Here is a 20,726-nt window from a genome sequence, read left to right as displayed (position 1 = left end):
GAGCTGCTCCAGGTAAGTGCTCTGCACCTCCTGCCTGCCCCAGCCCTGAGCGCCCTCCCACACCCTAACTCCCTCCCAGACCCCGTACCCCCACCCTGAGCGCCTGCTGTATCACCAAGTGTTAGACCAAGATTTTCAAAAATAGTAAAGCATATTCAATCACATTGCTCCCACTAAAAATATTATTATTAATAATTTTTTTTAGTGACAGCAAAAAGGTTTTTTGTACTGTTAATAAATAAAAAAATTATTTTAAAAATATTGTTTTTCATCTTTATCTCATCGTTTTTTAATTTGTTTTTGTGTGTGTTTTATAATTTACGTAATAGTACAGTAGTACATGTCTATAAGTTATACATAAATATACATATATTGGGGGTGCGTGCTCAAAAAATTTTTACTGATAGGGGTGCGAGATCAAAAAAGTTTGGAGACCACTGCTATAAGCAATCAGGAGCACATGCCTGTGCACAAGGATGGTCTCTTACCCTTGATATGGTGAATAATTTATGCAGAGGGGACAAACTATTAAAGGAGTGGAAAAGACCACTTATTTTGAGGTGTATCTATAGCAGTGCAGTTCCAACACTACTGTACTTCTGGCTCCCTATTTAGTTTAAAGAAGGATTTCCATAATGGGTCAAAGGTTAATGAGGTTAAAGGAGTTAATACCAGTAAAAGTTCTTGGCTACTGGCTTTCATTTCCTATAGCTCTTATTTCAGATATTTGATTAGCGCTGGTGGAGACAGGGAGAAAGCAGCAATTCTGCTTGGATTTGCAGTAAAGCTGTCATCCTGTGTTTGACATTGGTCTGTTTGTTACAGAAATGACTGTGCTATCGTATGTTACAATGATGACTTCACTGTAGGATTTGTCAGGAGGGAGCAGATGGTTCTGAGGGGGGAAATCCTCTGCTTATTCAACAAAAATTATTTGATTAGCAGAAATCACAGAGGAAGAATTTGCAATTCTATGACAAATTAATCTAAATGTTAAGATATGTTGGATGTCTTTCCTTAGTATAAAAATGTCTTTTTATAAAAATTCAGGCAACCATATAGAATAATTCTAAGGGTGATAGCTATACAATTGTAAGTTCCAAATTTTTAATGTTCTGTTTCCCATGTTTATAATGGAACTATTTTCCTGTCACTCATTATAAACAAATGTTAAATTTGACTTTTGATTTCCCCTCTTCCCCTCACCCCACCCTTTTTTTTTTTTTTTAGCTCTGGCTTAAATATCCTATATCCTGGAGAAGTGGAAATTAATAACTTACTTAAGTTGGTCTTGACGGAAGGTGAGTTTTTATTGATACTCTGGAGAATAATTTTTTTAATTTAAAAACTAAGCAGAGAGAGGGCGGTTTTGTCTTTTTTCCTGTTAGTAGTTTTTATTTCTGGGATTAAAGAAGTTCAGGAAAGTGGTTGAATGTTAGACTATCATAAACTAACACTTCCTTGGAAGTTATAGAATGTTTTTAAGTTCTCAGTGCTTTGTCTGGATGTGTGGGGAAGGTGAAACACTGTATCAGAGTAATGGCAAGGTCTAACTTAAAACTAGAAAGGTTTACAAATCTGTTTTGACACTATTCATAATGTACTTTGTCTAGCCTGAATATCGTACCTAACAGGTATGCAGCAATTCCTCAGAAAGGGCCCTCATCTTACACACATCCCCACTGTATATCATTTGAAAAATTATTTTATGTATGTGTAGATGAGGGACGATGTGGAACTGTCAAGTGGTGTCCTAAATCTGTAGGTGAGGTGAACCAGTGTTACGCAAATTGTGTGTCATTTTTCCCCCGCACTTCCAGAAACATTGCAACATGACTGACTACAGTTTTTACTGTTTACGTTAATTTCAGTATCTTAATGTGGTGTTTATTGGTAAAAGCTACCAAATGACAACGTAGTAAAATATTCGTATTGGTTTTACATGGGCAAGTATTTATTTTCCCCAGAAATTATGAAGCTGTTTAGCATGTGGCAAAAATGGTGAATACCAACATTTTGCAATATACTAACATGAATTGTTTTCACATTGCATATTCTTATTTGTCAAAATATGTCACAAGTGATGTTAATCGTTCTCTATATTTAGAACTGAAATTTGCTGACCAGATCAGTCTCTCTCTGAAGGTTGTGCACCTGTAGCAGTAGATTGTGTGCCCACAGTTTGTACTGTGTAGTGGATAGATATAAATGTATGTGAATTCGTAATATCCTAGACTATCAGGGTTGGAAGGGACCTCAGGATGTCATCTTGTCCAACCCCCTGCTCAAAGCAGGACCGGTCCCCAACTAAACCATCCCAGCCAGGGCTTTGTCAAGCCTGACCTTAAAAACCTCAAAGGAAGGAGATTCCACCACCTCCCTAGGTAACTCATTCCGGTGTTTTAGCACCCTCCTAGTGAAAAAGTTTTTCCTAATATCCAACCTAAACCTCCCCCACTGCAACTTGAGACCATTACTCTTTGTTTTGTCATCTGCTACCACTGAGAACAGTCTAGATCTATCCTCTTTGGAACCCCCTTTCAGGTAGTTGAAAGCAGCTATCAAATCCCCCCTCATTCTTCTCTTCCGCAGACTAAACAATCCCAGTTCCCTCATCCTCTCCTCATAAGCCATATGCCCCAACCCCCTACTCATTTCTATTGCCCTCTGCTGGATGCTTTCCAATTTTTTCACATCCTTCTTGTAGTGTGGGGCCCAAAACTGGACACGGTACTCCAGATGAGGCCTCACCAATGTCGAATAGAAGGGAACGATCACAATGATCAAATCGCTTCGCCATTTGTAAGATTTTGTACATACAATGTAGTATCTAGTCTGCCTGGTAGAAGGTTTTAATTTGTAATTGCCTATGCATGCAGTACTAGCCTTTGAAATATTCTGGAAACTAGCTTTTAATTCAGTTACACGTATGCATAGGCAAGTATTAGAGTTAGAGATGACAGTACACAGCTTCATATTATGAATATGCAAAAGCTATGAGAGAAAGAAGTGTCCTAACAAGAAGTAATGAAGACTAAGTCCGCAAACAAGTCCTTGCCTCTGCACCTGAAGAGGGATGAAGAGCATGTTACAGGAAAAGTTATTTACTTGTTTCCATAATATAAGAACTAGGAGCCACCAAATGAAATGAATTGGTAGCAGGTTTAAAACAAAAGAAGGAAATTCTTCTTCACTCAGCGGACAGTCAACCTGTGGAACTCCTTACCTGAGGAGGTTGTGAAGGCTAGGACTATAACAGGGTTTAAAAGAGAACTGGATAAATTCATGGAGGTTAAGTCCATTAATGGCTATTAGCTAGGATGGGTAAGGAATGGTGTCCCTAGCTTCTGTTTGTCAGAGGGTGGAGATGGATGTCAGGAGAGAGATCACTAGATTATTACCTATTAGGTTCACTCCCTCTGGGGCACCTGGCATTGGTCACTGTCGGTAGACAGAATACTGAGCTGGATGGACCTTTGGTCTGACCCAGTATGGCCATTCTTATGTTCTCTTACCAACCATGTCATCAACAACATGACAAACCCATTTGACCTTGAAGTACATCCAAGGATGCTTATCAAAATATCTACTAAACTGCATGTAACATCAGTTGTGTGGGAGCTCTACTGAAAATAGCAGATGTTGGTGAAGAACAAATGGAGAGATTTGTGAGAGGTGCACTTGATTCTGAAGAGACACAGCTTCTTCAGCTGCCCAATCAAGAAATCTGGCATCAAAATACTTGCTGACATGGCCAAGAAGAACAAATTTAAGTCTGGCAAGGGAGGGACAGTCACATTGGATACTAGTTTTTCACAGAGCCTTGTCCTTCGCAAGATGCAGTGATGATGTTTCAATGGGAACTGTTCTTAGTCAGCCAATAAGACCTGTGCCTTTGTCCCACTGATGGAACAATGAGAAGAACAGACAAAGCTGAATTAGGGTATCAGCTGTAAAATCAAGCTGGAATAATTCATGAGCTAAGAGCATGGAACAAAGAAACCACAGTGTACATCCAAGATGCCATAGCTGTCATACAAATGATGACTGAAGACAAGTTCCACACATTTGATGAATGGGCTGCTGAATATTTGAGGCAGGTCCAAAAAGGATTTGACAAAGCTAATTCTGTAATCAAAGTCTGTGACAGATATGACAACAGTAACTCTGTGAAAACTACGAAGAGTCCGGTGGCACCTTAAAAACTAAGATTTATTTGGGCATAAGTTTTTGTGGGTAAACTTTCTGTGAAAAACTGCAGAAAGACAGCGCTGGACAGGATTTAAAGATGGATGCAAGAAATACCAGGCGATTGGTGGACATCCTGTGCCTCAGTGGAAAAAGTTTCTAAAGTTGACATCCAGTAAGCAGTCACTTGTAAAATTCCTCTGAGTTTATGGTTCAAAATCTACCTGTGTGTGTAGGAGCACACCCGACAGAAACACTCCTTCTTGACTGAGGCTTTTCCAGTGGTGAAGGAGCAAAGTCCATTGCCAGTAGAGGTATTGAAGAAGCCCAGGACTTGCACAGTACTCAAGTGGAAGTGGACAGAAGGATGCTTCTGCATGTTGTATGTACCAGTATGGCATTTGTATCAAAGACACTGTAGTAATTAGGTCACGTGATACAGTTGTTTTGATCCTTGCTGTTCTCTACTTTCCAAGAATGGAACATATAGATAATGTGCGGATTGAAACAGATACCATTACCAGCACAACTGACAAGCGTTGCTTCATACCCGTGCATGCAAATTGTGATGCACATACTTCCGATGAAGTGAGCTGTAGCTCACGAAAGCTTATGTGCAAATAAATTTGTTAGTCTCTAAGGTGCCACAAGTCCTCCTTTTCTTTTTGTGGATACAGACTAACACGGCTGCTACTCTGAATACTTCCTATTGTACACATTAACAAGATGACTGTGTCATCCCGATTTGGTGCTCCGAAAAAAATTGTTTAATGTTGTCAAAACAAAGGGACCTTACCACTTAAAAGATCTTGCCAAATTGGAAGAGAGTGCTGGACAAGCCACAGTTTTGGAAGTAAGGAAGTTGGTAGCAGTGCTGCGGTCAGACCAAGAAAGAAAAGATCTATAGAGACCTGAATTGCTTGTGCCTCAATCTACTCTCAGTCAACTCATTCCCTTTGTTACTGCATCAAAAAGGACAAGTCACTGGGTCACTAAAGAGTCAACTGTCTGTAGCCAGGACAATCTTCCCTGCATAGACCTATGTACATGCCAAGGCAGTAAAGTGAGTATGGTAACCCACTCACTCTTGACAGAGATCACAATGATGAACAAGATGATGATGATGATAACTAAAAATGTCACTAGTGCTAAAAAAAAAAAAAATTATATAATACACAAGTTAAGAAGAGAGTGTCTGTACATCGGATTATCCACAATACAAAGTTTGTTTTAAAAAGTCATAAGATACATATAGTGCATAATCAGCAATAACCCAAATTAAGGTGAATAAATTTAACAATACATTTTAGATATTAGAATCCGAATACTCGGGTACATCACTAATGAAAAGTTATATGGAGAGTTGGTTGTAGAAAATAAATATAGGAATGAATGTAGATTGTCCCTCAGTAATTGAGCATTTAGGGTAGATTGTCCAATTGGAAAATACAATCCATGAGAAAAAAGAAAAGGAGTACTTGTGGCACCTTAGAGACTAACCAATTTATTTGAGCATGAGCTTTCGTGAGCTACAGCTCACTTCATCGGATGCATACCGTGGAAGCTGCAGAAGACATTATATACACACAGAGACCATGAAACAATACCTCCTCCCACCCCACTGTCCTGCTGGTAATAGCTTATCTAAAGTGATCATCAAGTTGGGCCATTTCCAGCACAAATCCAGGTTTTCTCACCCTCCGCCTCCCCACACACAAACTCACTCTCCTGCTGGAGACATCATCAAACACACACAAACTCACTCTCCTGTGTGGGGGGGGGGGGGCGGAGGGTGAGAAAACCTGGATTTGTGCTGGAAATGGCCCAACTTGATGATCACTTTAGATAAGCTATTACCAGCAGGACAGTGGGGTGGGAGGAGGTATTGTTTCATGGTCTCTGTGTGTATATAATGTCTTCTGCAGCTTCCACGGTATGCATCCGATGAAGTGAGCTGTAGCTCACGAAAGCTCATGCTCAAATTGGTTAGTCTCTAATGTGCCACAAGTACTCCTTTTCTTTTTGCGAATACAGACTAACACGGCTGTTACTCTGAATCCATGAGAAAAGTATTTCAGTTACTTTCCCCACTGCGCTTCTCATCAGCACTCCAGCTCATCCGTCCTGGTATTGCCAATGTCCGGTGATGCGTTCTAGGTAGACGTCCCTTGACCACCTGATGGCGTCCGACACCATGAGTTGCTGCATCAGCCAAGCGTAGCGCTGACCGATTCCACATTCTCTCAACACTCACTTATTACTGGGATCCCATGCACCCAATGATACCTGTACAAATTGATTAGATTTTGTTTTACCTTTTAGATTCTTGTGATGCATTGAGGTCACAAAGAAATCCAGTGTTATATCCTGAAATAATACATAGCGTCTTTAAATTAAAGAAACGAATGCAAGTACTTCCGAGTGGTCATTTTAATGTGTTGATGGTGTCATTAGTTATCCCCATTTCTGTGGTAACGGCACCGCTTGACAAGTCCATATCATACCTCATCTTAAAGTAGACACCATAAATGTTGATATACATGTGTGTAGAGAGGCTACATTGTCGACCACAGTGGTGGTATCTTCCACTCAACTAAATCAGTGAGTCGTTCAAAATTTAAAACAATACTGCATATATGCAGTAAGTCTCAAACTGCTTATATGTCTGTGGAGAATCTCAATAAATTGTAAGCATAGTTACTGTTAGTCAGAAGTGTATGTCCAGCAACATTCCTTATGAATTAATAAAATGTATCTAAAGAAGGCTGTTTTACAACATTTTTCATATTCTGCCATTGTAGGAGAGAGAAATAGTGGGCTCTCCCAACTTCGTGATGTGATCCTTACTAACTTAGCTGAACAGCTTCAGAACAACAGATTTGGAAGTGAAGATGACGATCATTACAGGTAAAGTGAAATAACACAGTTGTCGCTGTTAATTTGTATTGAGGTGCATTTGGCTTGTCAGCATTATTGTAAACTGAGCTACTTTCTGCCTAAACAACTCATTCCCTTTGTTACTGCAGTTTGAGCTAATGCTAGCCTTGTGTACATACTGTACCATTTGCTGAAAACGCTGAATTTCCCTGGTGGTTTGAAGTATTATGGAACTTTTGGAAATTTCTGTAGAACTGCATAAGTGGTTTGTAGGAGACTTTTGTGAATTCCCTGATAGTTAAATGAGAGCAGATGACGTTTTATTAAGTGTCACTCTTCAGCACTAAGACTGTCACCCTCAAGAAGCTCTAATGTTTACTTAAAGATTGACGTTTGGAAGGGGTTTCTTTTTATTAAAAAAGAAGGCTTCACTTGATGTGGACTCTTTGGAGGTACAGTGAGCAAAATGAATGCAGAATGTACTGATATTTTAAACATGCCAGAGCTATATCTGTCTTGTATTCTACTGTGGTCAGAGACATTTTATTTTTCAAACATCTTTGATATCAGAGTGCTTTGGATGAACATATTAGTGCTTGAGCATCTCTGATGCAGTCATTCAGTCAGTGTAAACTAATTTGTAATATGGTTTGTCAAGACTTCTCAGGTGTGTTGAATGTATCAGTCATTAATTTTCTTTAATTATAAATCATCGACATCTTCTCATGTCTTTCCTGCATTTTTAAAGACTAAACGATGAGCTTTTGCACTACATTCTCAAGATCGTTGTTCGAGAATCTTGCATCTTAATCACCAAGTGCCAAACTGTATCTAAAGATGAATTTCAAAGACTTCTTTCAACTGTGCCTGTAAGTAAAATGAATTTGTTGAAAATAGTCAATTTGCTTAAGTTTTCTTTCTATTTCTTGATTCCAGCCACCCATTCCCTTTTATGTAGAAGTGTAATGAATACAATAATGCAGTCTTGAAAAGGAATAGGGGAGGGAGTTTTTAAGTGCATATTGTTCCAAAAATAAAACCTGATTAATATTACTGAATTAAAATGCTCATGAATAGAAAAGGGGGCAGGACACTTCCATTACAAACTGATCTTGTATAATAGTGTTAAAGCAGGTTAACATATTGATACATTTTCCCTGGCATCTTGCAAACTGTTTCAATTTTAACATTTATTTTTGTATAAGGTCTTTCAAAGTTTCACAGAATGATTTACAAAATGGATTAGAATATAGAGAGAGTCTTTTAGAGTTGTGTTTAATTATGCATACAAGTAGAGAGGAATACTGTATGCTCAGAGTTGGGAGATGAGTAAAGAGCTGAAATTTTGAGTAGTAAAAATTTACATAGATATTCTTGCACAACTGTTAATGAGTAGGAGAACATGAGGTTGCAGCAATGGGGAAATAATAAGTGGGATGAGGTTTGGGATCTGTTGTTTTCAGATTTACTGCAGTACTTTACTATGTTAGTAAAGTTACTAATTCTCATTTCAGTTTCATTGACCTGCACTCCTCGAATCTCACACCAGAGACTGTGCGTCTCCTTTCAGCAAAGATTTCATGGTTGAGCTCTGCAGTTGAGGTCTCATGTTAAGACTTCATTACCTTTACTATAAACACTCAAAACATATACGCATACATTTAGTGTTTAATTACAACTACATTTTTGAAACAAATTTAGTGCTTTATGATGCTTCATTCTTTTTAAATGTTTCACCTACTTATTAGTTCACTAAATACCTTGGTCTCCCAGCCTTCAGTATGAATTAGTGAGATTCTGCTGATTCAGCAAGGACTATGTAACTCAGAGACAATAATTTGTTCAGTAACAGGAATTGTGTGTCTTTCTTGTACTTTTTTCCCCTGTTTGTTTCCTTTTTCATACTTTGAAAAAGCACAAGGATTGCCTGTGCCAAGTCTGATTTAAAGAGTTCAGATAATGTAAAATGTGCTTATTTATATTAAAGGCTGCATCTTCATGTTTGCGGTATCTGATGGCTGTACAGAACCACCTTCTGAGTAATACTATTTTGATTAAACCTGATGAAAATGATGACAGTGACAGCTCCTTGCAGGGAGAGACATTGAAGGTACAGGTAAACACCGAGTTTTATTCTAGTATGCTTTCTACGGCCAGTGTTCTTCTGACAGTTCTTATGTTTCAGCAGTGCAACTTACTGGTAGAATCTACTTGTGTTGTCAGTTTTTGTTGTGTTGAAGAAGTTACATAGTGGAAGTCAATACTGTCCCATACTTCAGCTAGAATCTGTGATTGTTCTTTGTATAGTTTCATTTGACACTATATTGTTAGAGTCTGCCAGCACTTCCCTTCTAAAATTCTGCGTCAAGGCATTTCAGACTTGGCTGTTAAAGGACGTAGGTGTCTTCTGGACTTCATGTATTTTTTTAATTTCATATTTAGACTAGCTTTGGAATACAATTTTAGACATCATCTATTCTAGAGATTTTTATATGTAAACTTACCGCTTTCAGAAGATATTTTGGCCTCCTATAACTATTGACTTCACTCACAAAATTTTTGCTGTTTTTTTAACTAAAAATGGAATGGTCTTTCCCCTGATCTCTATCAGCATGACTTTGCTAATCTTCAGAGCTTGCTGCTAGGCCCATCTTTTCTCCCTGTCCCAGAGGGAGCTGGAGGAAAGGTGAGGTTGGGGGATTATGATGGTTTCATTGATCTGAGGTTTACTAAATTGTGACTACATTTACACTGCTGCTGGGGTAGTGCTGTCATTACATAAGTGTCAGTTTTGTCCCAAAGCTCAGGTTGTTTTTGTAATTTATCTCATAATCTTACTAATTGTATTGTTAAAGTCATTGGGCTGTTTCTGTCTGCTGCTTTTGATAGGCATTTGTATGCTTGTTATCTAATGCCATTTATGTTCAAGCTTATTGAGTAAATTCTAAATGTTTCAATACTATTGTCTGTCTTTTTCACTATTCACCCATGTTCTCATTGTTCAGTTTCTCTCTACAGTTATCCTCATACCTTCTAGGGCATTCTATCACCACTGCAGTACTCTGGACTGGGGACTCCTTCCCTCCCTAGAAATTGCGTGTGCATCCTGTAAAATGCACCTAGTTTCTCCCAGCACTTTAGGGCTTAGCATTACAAATCAAATTTAAGTCTTGGATGAATCTACTACCATAGGGTTGCCAGGTCACATTATCATTATTTAATTTGGAAACCCATCATTTTGTTCAGTTGTCAGTTGTTTATTGTCTAGGAATTTAAGTATTATTGTATAACATTTTGTACCTAGGAGCTAAAGACCAGTATTTTGGCTCTTGCTACACAAATCCTGACTGGATGTGATGAAGTTTTAGAAATACTGCAACAGGTCACTATAGCTGTTATAAACAGCGACATTTCTGACAGAGAGCAGAGGTAAGACAACCTGAATTCATACTTTTAGCCTGAAATATGTGTGCTGCTGCCCATTGTGTGAACCAGCTTGCTTAGGGAAACTAATACTATCAGAATTCTTACCTCCCTTTATTTTTGTTTTTAATTTAATAATCAAATTATTGAAGGGCAGGAGCTATTTCTTAATATGCATCCGATGAAGAGCAGCTCACGAAAGCTTATGCTCAAATAAATAAATAAATCTCAGGTGCCACAAGTACTCCTTTTCTTTTTGCGGATACAGACTAACACGGCTGCTACTCTGAAACCTGTTCTTAATATGAATTATCCTTTGGCATCCCTAAGGCAATCTTCCTTTGGAGAGCTTTGAATTGGGCTTTCCGTAAATTGATTTCAGTCGTGTTAACATAATGTACAGATCAACAGAGATACTCGAAAATCATAAGTCTCTTTAGCGCTATAGTTAGTCCAGTTACTTGACTAAGTATCATAAACATTATAATAAATGGAAACAACCTTAATCGCCAACACCCTTTTGGAATTCATCCTGCTAGAATTTCTGTAGGTTAGGGTCTGAAGATCTCTTTGGCGGCAGCATTTATATCCGTCACATTCCTTAGTGCTACTCGAATATCCTTCATATATCATCCAAGCAGCACCTTCTGCCCTCTTTCTTCAGGCAGGAAGTGAAAGCTGGGAACGGAAAACAAAAAACTCCCCAAAATCTTAAGGGTTTTGAAAATGTCTCCATTTTGAAAAAGGAAGAGTTAGGCCTAAAAGTTATTTGAAATGTCCAGAATGAAGAAGGCTTTTCTAGAAAAAAATCCTGTTTCAGACTCTAGCCTTTGAGCTGCATATTGTGTTTGCACCCTTAGGGTCTGTGTTATGTCTTTTGGAATACATCCCTTTTTTGGGGCTGCTCTCCATATGTACAGACTCAGTTATTGGTGGTTTTTTTCCTCATACGTAGTCTTGGAGACTCAGATGCCTAACAGCACTTTTATATTGTAAGGAGTTGTGGGCTGGGCCCTGCGTCTGCCTTTGTTGGTACAATGCATAGTATATTGGGGGCCTTGATCTCAACCAGGGTCTCTGGGCACTACAGTAAATTAAGAATTTAATTATCATTCACCAAACAGTCTTCTAGGACTGTCATTCCTAAATAGGAATTGCTTACCAGAAAAGACTGTGAATCTTATCGTATATGTTATGAGACACTGGAGCGTTCAGTACGTATTAAAATAGATATTCTCAGTACACTTGCACATAAAAGTTTTCTGCTGCACTTTGAATCATTTACTTACGCAATCTGATTTGGTATTAAACTCATTTCTTTAAATAAAAATAGTAGTGGCATTCTATGAAAAGAATTGTTAGTGTGCACTTTTGACTCTTGTTGCAGGTTAAAGGGCCTGGAACAAGTTACCAAAGCTACTATGCTTGGTCACCTGCTTCCGGTATTACTGACGTCTCTGATGCATCCAAATTTACAGACGCTAACCATGGCCGATGCACTGATGCCTCAGCTGGTACAGCTGGTACTTTATACCAGTCAGGTATGGCCATTATACAGTGGATTGAAGTATAGATTTTTAAAACAAGTTTAATATTTATGTGTTTAAATGTATCAGTGGTATTCTCATGAAGGATACCAGGGTAAAATATCAAGACTAAAGAATAATGGTGAAATGTTATCTATATTAGCTCTCCAAAATGAGCTGTGCTGTTGGTGGGGTTCTTCCACAATACAAAGATTGATAAAAATGTAATAAGAACTAATCACTTGTTATTGTTCTGGATCAAAGCTGTCCTTGCGTTGTTCACATACAAGGAAACACGTGTTAAGATCTAGTATGAAAAGACCAAGTCCTTATACGTTCTAGCTCAGGGGGGTCAGAGGCTTACCCCGTTCCCCACGGCTCTCAGGAAGCAGCAAGCATGAGCCCCTTCCGGCTCCTACGTACTATATGGAGGTGTGGCCAGGTGGCTCTGCGCTCTGCCCTGTCCTCAGGTGCTGCCCTCGCTGCCCATTGGCTGCAGTTCCTGGTCAATGGGATCTGCAGTGATGGCGCCTGTGGTTGGGGCGGCGTGCAGAGCCTCCTGGCTGCGCCTCAGAGCCGGCAGGGGGACACGCTTCTGGGAGCTGCTTGCGGTACGCACCACCCGGAGCCTGCACCCCTGAGCGCCTTCCTCCCCCTCCCCCCCGCACACCTATCCCCTTCCACAACCCTGATCCCCCTCCCGCTCCCTTCCAAACACTTCGATCCCAGCCAGAGCCCCCTCTTGTTCCCCAACCCCCTCATCCCCAGAGCCTGCACCCCCAGCCAGAGCCCTCCCTGCCCATCCCTGATCCCCCTCCTGCCCTCTGAACCCATTGGTCCCAGCCTGGAGCCCCGTCCTGAGCCACAAACCTCTCATCCCCAGCCCCACCCTAGAGCCCTCCCCCCGTGCCCCAACCTGGAGCCCCCTCCCGCACCCTGAACTCCTAATTTATGGCCCCACCCCAGAGCCCTTACCCCCAACCGCACCCCACCCCCAATTTCATGAGCATTCATGGCCTGCCATACAATTTCCATACCTCGATGTGACCCTCAGGCCAAAAAGTTTGCCCACCCCTGTTCTAGCTAGAAGCAAATTTCTCCAAATTATTAACACATGGAGAATTTTCTAATTTGTGATGGTGTTTATACAGCTACATTAACTAAGTTTTTCCCTTAATTTGTTAGCTCAAAGGTTCTCAAACTTTCATGGTGAGGACTATATCCTACAAGAGATTTTCATACACCCACTTCCCTTCGCATGGGCAATTTGACAATGTCCCTGTGGCAACAACAGCAGTTGTTTATATGGAAAAGTAATAATAGGAAAGCATTTAATTTATTTTTAGCTTTTTAAAAAATATGTGATTTAGCCACTAGAAACAATGAGGAGAGCTGGTGGCATGTTTCCAGCCAGCTCTCTACAAACCATCAGCAAGTGGTCCATGGATCACAGTTCAAGAACTGCTGCTTGGCAACTACTAGTAACAGAAACAGATGCTATCCATTGTGCCCTATCCAGTTTAAGTTACAGCATTAATAACTATGCAGCGTAATATTAACAAGCTTCAGAAACCTACACAGTTCTTACAGTGAAACATGGTCTTCATGTGTTTATAAAGTTGTTTGTGTTTGTTGCAGACGGCCTTGTTGCTTAAAACCCAGTCTCCAGTTTTCTCAGAGGTGGGCAGTTCCCCCAGTGGTACCTCAGAGCAGAAGGGCAAGCTGTTCCCTGATGAGAGGTGATTGCCTCTTACTCCCATTATTCACGACTTTTGTATTGAAAACACTCATTTTTTAATTATGTTGCTTCTGGTCTGACCATTGCTGAAGAGTGAATGACTCATAGAAGCAAGGATCTTGAGGGGTCAGCATTACAGTAGTCTGAATCTACAAAGCAATTTTACATAACAAGGCTTTACAAAGTGCATTTAATTTTTTGAAAAGAAATAATTTCCCATAAAGAGTAGAAATATGGGTCTAATGGGAAGCGTAGATGAAGTATAGCATGCGTGTGTGCTCTCGCTAGCTTTTGAAAAGGATTTCTGCATGCTTGAGTCCCAGGTCAATGTACAGAATCATAGAGCTTTATAACAAAATGTGGTTCACTGTAGCTGCATAGAGTATTCTAAATTCATTGTAATTTTTAAGTAGTAATGGGCAGGATGTAATTTATCTCTAGTCCTGGTTTTAAATCTTAGGTCACAAATGAAAAGAATATAGTCTCAGCTTAAATCCAGTTATCATGTGCAAGTTTTGTTTAATTTCACATTTAAGCTTTTGGTATTTGCACTCATAGTTTTGAAAGCAGTTTTTTGAGATATGTGAAATGCAACAACTTCCTTTGCACTCCAGACTTACATAGACTTGAATGAAATGTTACGTATATATTCTTCTATGATGGTCTTATCTTTTATCAAGTATTATCCCAGAAGGGAAGATGGATTATGTATTAACATTCAAAGACTGGAACCAGTTTATAGTACAATACATTACTTGTTAGATATAATTTTTTCCAGGGCTTTCTAGATTTCTAAAACTGTGACATATCCAAGCTTACAGGTTACAGCTTGGCATGTTTTATTTGTAATGTAAAGAGCTCAGGTTATTTAAGCTGCCATTGTACCCTCAACACATCTGCTTCAAGTGATTAGACAAATATTTTGTTTGCTGTTAATAACCTGAAGAGAATTATTAGGCTTTTTAAAACATTTTATGGTGGTGTTTGAATATATAATACAAAACTATATGTGTACATCTTCAGTACTACCTTTTAGCTTTTTCTGTGATTTCAGAATATTAGAAGAGAAAGAGGAGCCAGGTTTTCTCACTGGCTTGAAAATCCCAGCTCCCTGGGCTGCTGGGAAAACTGTAGAAACAGTGCATCCTGTCAGGGACAACTATAAGTTTAAAGAAACTGTACATATTCCAGGAGCCCGCTGTTTATATCTTAGATTTGATAGCAGATGTTCTTCACAGTACGATTATGATAAGGTAAGCAAGGGCCAGTACAGAAACTTCTTTATTATGTGTCTTTCATTAATGTTTCTCATTTTCATCTTTGCTGCTCCTCCTCACCCATGGCACCTTATTACTAGTAACGAGGATGATGTGGGAGGTTTTTACTGACAGCAATGCCAACATACTGTAATTCCAGAAGGTCTGATTCTCCGTAGAATCCTAGAATTTAGAAATGAAAAGAAATTTAGGGTAGTGGGCAGCTGTGAATAAGGGTGTCAGGGGAAGGGTGTCAGTCTCCTCTCTTAACGTGTGTAAAACTAGGTTGGATTATAGACTAGAAAATACACAATGAGGGAGCTATTTTGAAATGGCAGGAAGATGGGACTGGATGACTTAATAGATCTTTTCCATCTCTGATTTCTGTGCGGGATAATTTCTATAATTCTATTAAGAAAAGGTCAAAAAGTATGGGCTAAACATTTACAAAGGACTTTTTAGAACGTAATGTCCAGTGAATGTCACTGTTGTCTAACAGGAAACTTAGTTGGTAGATCCTTAAAGAATTAGGCTTCGTACAGAACATTTCTCCTAAGGTGCCGGAATGTGGTGATGGTAATTCAATGGGAGAAATATAATAACCCTCAGAAAGGTTACCTCCTCCACAAACTCAGACCAACATTCCCTGTTGACATCCATTTCATGACTGCTTAGATTATTCCTCTTTATTGTAAAACATGTTGAGTTCATTCTCCTTTTTTCTGTCACCCAGTTTTCCTTATTTAATTTAGTTGTCTCCTTTGTAGATCAGCACAGTTTGTTCAAACTGGGCAGAACTGGAAAGGATAACTTTCTGATTATAAATGGCTTGTTTACATGGATTAATATGAATATGTCTTTTCAATTTCAAGAATATGGCTAATGAAATACCACCCTTCTTTTCTGTGTAATCTAAGAGCCACTTACTTATACTGCTTAGTAATTGTGGCTTTGTATTCTCTAACGTAGTTTAAGTCCTGTGATACCTAATCTTAAACTTACTCGTTTTGTAACCATTAACTTTTAAGCACTTTAAAAAAAACAAAAAACAAAAAAAACTTTGGGCCTCATCATGTCCCCATTGAAATCATTTGCAAACTGTTAACTCCCATTTACTTCAAAAGGAGCAGGATCCAGCCCTTTATTTAGAGAGGCAGCATGTTCTTGTGGGCTGAACATGGGACTCTGGGAGCTAGGATTGAATTCCTGATTTCTATTCCAAATTCTGCCACTGACTTCCTGTGTGACCTTGGGCAAGTCACTTAGCCCTCTCTGCCTCAGTTTCCCCATCTGTAAAATGGGGAAATAATACTTGCCTGGTTGCCTATCAACCTCACAAGGCTGTTGTGAGGATTTGTTTCTTAATGTTTATGAAGCGCTTTGAAGTTGTAAAGCGCTGTGTAAGTGCTAAGTATTATTATTAGATTTTTTGTTTTTCTTTTACAGTCTAACAGTGTATTTTATGTTTTGAAGTTGGTGATCTATGCTGGTCCTAACACAAACAGTAGGAAGGTTGCTGAGTATGGAGGCAATACACTGGGATATGGCAGCCGTAGTGTCTTAGGAACGGGTTGGCCGAAAGACTTAGTGAAGGTACAGTATTACAAAACAACAATATTTCACATAGAAAAGTCCCTTTTTGAAAACTGTATCGAGATTATTTTTAACACTTATTTTTGAAGTAGTCGAGCCCAAATATTTTAGTGTAAGCTTATCTCTGAGAGCACTCGCTAGGATGGTGTTTATGTCCTTGGGGAAGGAACTCTTGTCCCATGCAACATTACTGCTGCCCGTATTTTATAGGAGCATGGCACTCATTTTGGCAGTAATGGCATTCCATGATTAGCATCTTGTAGAAGAATCAGGAAAGAACTGCACTTCCAATCTCAGAGACTTTCAAGACACTACCATTCCCCATGAGTATATATAGCAAAAGTTCCTGCTGACCCTGAGGCTGTGCAAATGGTCTCAAGGACCATAGGGGCATAGTTTTAGGACAGCACACAAGCCACTAAAAATATTAAATATAACCATTTCTGTTCTCCTACCCATTTGTCTGTTTTTTTAAAATCAGTTAATATGCATTTTTTGGGAACATACATTTAACAAGAAATAGAAATCTGAGATTCTCAGAAACCTATAGGAATTTCCAGAGATCTACCAAGATTGGTGAACTTAGAATGTGTTCAGTATGTTCTCTCTGATTTATGTAATATCACTTCCCTTATGTAGTTGTGGTGAAGCATAATCCTGAGTGTTGTCCTATACTAAAATTGGGTATGTACTTGATAAAACATGACATTGTCAAAAAGGAAAGCGAGAGGCGGTTGTTCAGTTAGACAGCAGTGCTTTGACTTGCAACTTGGAAGTTCTAGTCTTGGGAACACTCTGTTCCAGTGGCTCAAATTAGCGACGATAATGTTATTTTGTCAGAAATTACATAGTTTTGTTAGCAGCTCCTGCTATTTACTTACGTTATTTTACTAGCTTCCTCTACTTGAAGAGCTTGCCTGCCTGTTTGGCCACAGGAAAGGAGCTGGTGATTATTGCCTGCGCTCTCAAAAAAATAAAGAAAATGTTTTAGTGGATATTTGTCTGCCTGGGTTAGCTATCATTGTAGCCATATGGCGACACATTCTTTCCTTTGCCCCGCTATAGATAGTGAGCAGCAAAACTTAACCAAAGTGTAATCAGAAATGGATATTTGCATGAAAAGGGGAAGAGCTTAATTAGCATACATAATTGGAAATAAAGAGAATTTTTGAAATAAAGCAACGGTCATTCTTTTAAAAATTAATCCATAAAATAAGCCAGTTTTATAAAAAAAAAAAAGTTTTTGCATTGTTTTAAGTGTCTTTTCCCCCCTCCCTTTAAAATTTAAGGTGGAAGGGGATACAGTCACCTTCTCCTTTGAAATGAGGAGTGGCCGCGAGCACAACACTCCGGACAAAGCTATGTGGGGCTTTGCTTGCACTGTTCGAGCACAGGTACTGTCAATATAACCAGTGTTGTCAGGCTGAACTTAAATTTTTCTCTGATTCACATTATGTACATTATTTTAATTTAAAAAAAACAAAGGGTGGTTGTATTTGTGAAACAGACCTAAATGTTGGGGTTTGGGTTAAAAAAGAATCAGACCAGCTGTTTGGATAGCCATCTCTGTACAACGGAAGGGAGCTACTGCCTTAGATCTCGCACTTCATTGGCGAGCTACGGTTAGGCACACTTCGTAGTATGATTAGGCCTTGGAACAATGGATGACAGTTTTAAGTACTCTCTGCTTATCTGGTATGAAGCATCAATGGTGCTGGATTTGGAGGAGACCACTAGATATCCATCCAGGCTTGTAGGAGGTGAGTTCAATGTGGAGTATCTACTAGTAAGCTGGGCATCAGAGGTAGAAATAATAAATAATGGCTCTAGGACAGAGAAAAAGACCAGACTTGGGAGGAGAGGCAGGAAACAGGGATCAAGTACTATGAAGAAAAATTCATACCACTGTGCTCAGGAGATAAGACAAAGTCTGGTCTAAGAGAAGATAAAATGGAGTTTTCAGAGGTGATGAATTGCCTGCCCTCAAAAAAATAATTTAGTCCTTTTGGATTATGTGACTTCCAGTTTTGTAAGCCCATGAATTTCCTAGTATTCAAATTCAGTTCTTATACATACTGATTTGTAGTGTTCTATAAGTAAAAAATAAATAAAATTGTCAGAGTTTGTTCTATTGTGACACTGTATGATATGCATGCCATATTTTGAAGTAGATTGCTTAGAGAGCCACTTTAAAGTTAATTGGATTGTTGTGGTTTATCCCTATCAATACTGCAGGAGTCTTCAGAAGATGTGTCAGGAGGATTACCATTCTTGGTTGACCTGGCTTTAGGCCTTTCTGTGTTAGCTTGCTCCATGCTAAGGATATTATATAATGGACCAGAAATGACCAAAGACGAGGAAACATGCCAGGAACTCTTAAGATCTAAACTGTTACAGAGGTAAAAAATCTTTGTCTTAATCTGAATTTAATGTAATTGTGTGCAGTGTAGTTGTCACAGTGTTGGTCCCAGAATATTAGAGAGACAAGCTGGGTGAGGTAATATATTTTATTGGACCAACTTCTGCTGGTGAGAGAGACAAGCTTTTGAATCACACAGAGCTCTTCTTCAGATCTGAAGACCTGAAGAAGAACTCTGTGTGACTCAAAAGCTGTGCTCTCTCACCAACAGAAGTTGGTCCTGTAAAAAATATTACCTCCCCCACTTGTCTCTACCTTAATTCGTATATTGAGGCTAGGTAGTAGCTTTCAGAAAGGGTAAATTTGCTGCTGCGCTTAAGCCAGCTGTCATGTATCTGACTGCTCTACCACTTTATTTGTATACATAACTAACTCAGCAGTGTATTAATTCTATAGAACTGTTGGAAAGTAAGGAAATAATCTCAGTAAAAAAAATTGTTGTTTTCTTTACTAAAGCTGAGTGACTATCGGGAAGTATATTCTGTGAAAACTAATTAATATTTTTACAGAAAACTTCCACTCAGCCAGGTTCAGAGCCTTTCCATATTAACTTTTAGCAAACATTTTAAGCACTCAAGCTTTACCAACTCAAATACTTATGAAAAGTAACTTCTTAGCCAGTAGTCAAGAATATGAGCTAGAAGCAAATGTTTGTTTGTATTTCATTGTAAATTTCCCAGTTTGTGCGGTTAGCTAGTTAAATAAGTCATGTGGCATTTTGAATGACTTGAGTAACTTCCAAGCATCCTTGAATTACAAATATTTCCTTCTAATATAAACTGAGAAGTTTGTAGTGTGTGTGTTAGGTATGTAAGTTACAGCACATATTGTGCATGCATCCGATGAAGTGAGCTGTAGCTCATGAAAGCTTATGCTCAAATAAATTGGTTAGTCTCTAAGGTGCCACAAGTACTCCTTTTCTTTTTGTGAATACAGACTAACACGGCTGCTACTCTGAAACAGCACATATTGTAAAATCAGTTAAAGTATTGACCATTTCAATAATCTGTGAACACAAACAATCATTCCTTGAAGTTAGTGAGTTTTAGAATTGTATAATCTGTTCGCGGATAGTTCGCTAGCAGAGAAAAAGACAAAATTTGTTGAAAAAATTGTCTGGCTATGCTGGAATAAGGACAGGAGACACTGGATGTGCTTTAATTAGGCTGCAACTTTATTCCTAAATATTAGTGAGTGCGTGGCAGAGAAAAGTGTACAGTACAGGTAATTCCATAATCATTTACATATACCTAAGGGGTGCTACTGTCAGCCCTTCCCCTTGACCCATCCTGTGCCTCAGCCAGCCTGCTGCTGGGACATAGAATCATAGAATATCAGGGTTGGAAGGGACCTCAGGAGGTCGTCTAGTCCAACTCCCTGCTCAAAGCAGGACCGATCCCCAATTAAATCATCCCAGCCAGGGCTTTGTCAAGCCTGACCTTAAAAACTTCTAAGGAAGGAGATTCCACCACCTCCCTAGGTAACGCATTCCAGTGTTTCACCACCCTCCTAGTGAAAAAGTTTTTCCTAATATCCAACCTAAACCTCCCCCACTGCAACTTGAGACCATTACTCCTCATTCTGTCATCTGCTGCCATTGTCTTTGGAACTTCCTTTCAGGTAGTTGAAAGCAGCTATCAAATCCCCCCCTCATTCTTCTCTTCCGTAGACTAAACATCCCCAGTTGCCTCAGCCTCTCCTCATAA

General features: G+C 39.2%; 1 protein-coding gene across 7 annotated transcripts in view; it reads left to right on the top strand.

Moving 5' to 3' along the window:
- Nucleotides 1-20,726, top strand: part of HECTD4 (HECT domain E3 ubiquitin protein ligase 4) — a 124,891-nt gene that overhangs the window by 48,902 nt on the left and 55,263 nt on the right. For 4 of the 7 annotated variants that reach the window (XM_075120095.1, XM_048821602.2, XM_075120094.1 and 1 more), the window contains exons 14-24: nucleotides 1,231-1,301; nucleotides 6,990-7,095; nucleotides 7,814-7,934; nucleotides 9,053-9,181; nucleotides 10,370-10,494; nucleotides 11,876-12,029; nucleotides 13,653-13,753; nucleotides 14,807-15,005; nucleotides 16,455-16,601; nucleotides 17,891-17,995; nucleotides 18,837-19,000. In XM_075120095.1, coding sequence (XP_074976196.1) covers nucleotides 1,231-1,301; nucleotides 6,990-7,095; nucleotides 7,814-7,934; nucleotides 9,053-9,181; nucleotides 10,370-10,494; nucleotides 11,876-12,029; nucleotides 13,653-13,753; nucleotides 14,807-15,005; nucleotides 16,455-16,601; nucleotides 17,891-17,995; nucleotides 18,837-19,000 — 1,422 coding nt within the window. The remainder of the gene's footprint in view (nucleotides 1-1,230; nucleotides 1,302-6,989; nucleotides 7,096-7,813; nucleotides 7,935-9,052; nucleotides 9,182-10,369; nucleotides 10,495-11,875; nucleotides 12,030-13,652; nucleotides 13,754-14,806; nucleotides 15,006-16,454; nucleotides 16,602-17,890; nucleotides 17,996-18,836; nucleotides 19,001-20,726) is intronic. The other 3 variants (XM_048821605.2, XM_048821603.2, XM_048821604.2) reach the window with 3 other exon arrangements.

Source organism: Caretta caretta, chromosome 15, assembly GCF_965140235.1.
Source record: "Caretta caretta isolate rCarCar2 chromosome 15, rCarCar1.hap1, whole genome shotgun sequence".
Taxonomy (NCBI): domain Eukaryota; kingdom Metazoa; phylum Chordata; order Testudines; family Cheloniidae; genus Caretta; species Caretta caretta.
The sequence above is the reverse complement of the archived record's forward strand: the minus strand, read 5'-3'. Positions and strand labels throughout refer to the sequence as shown.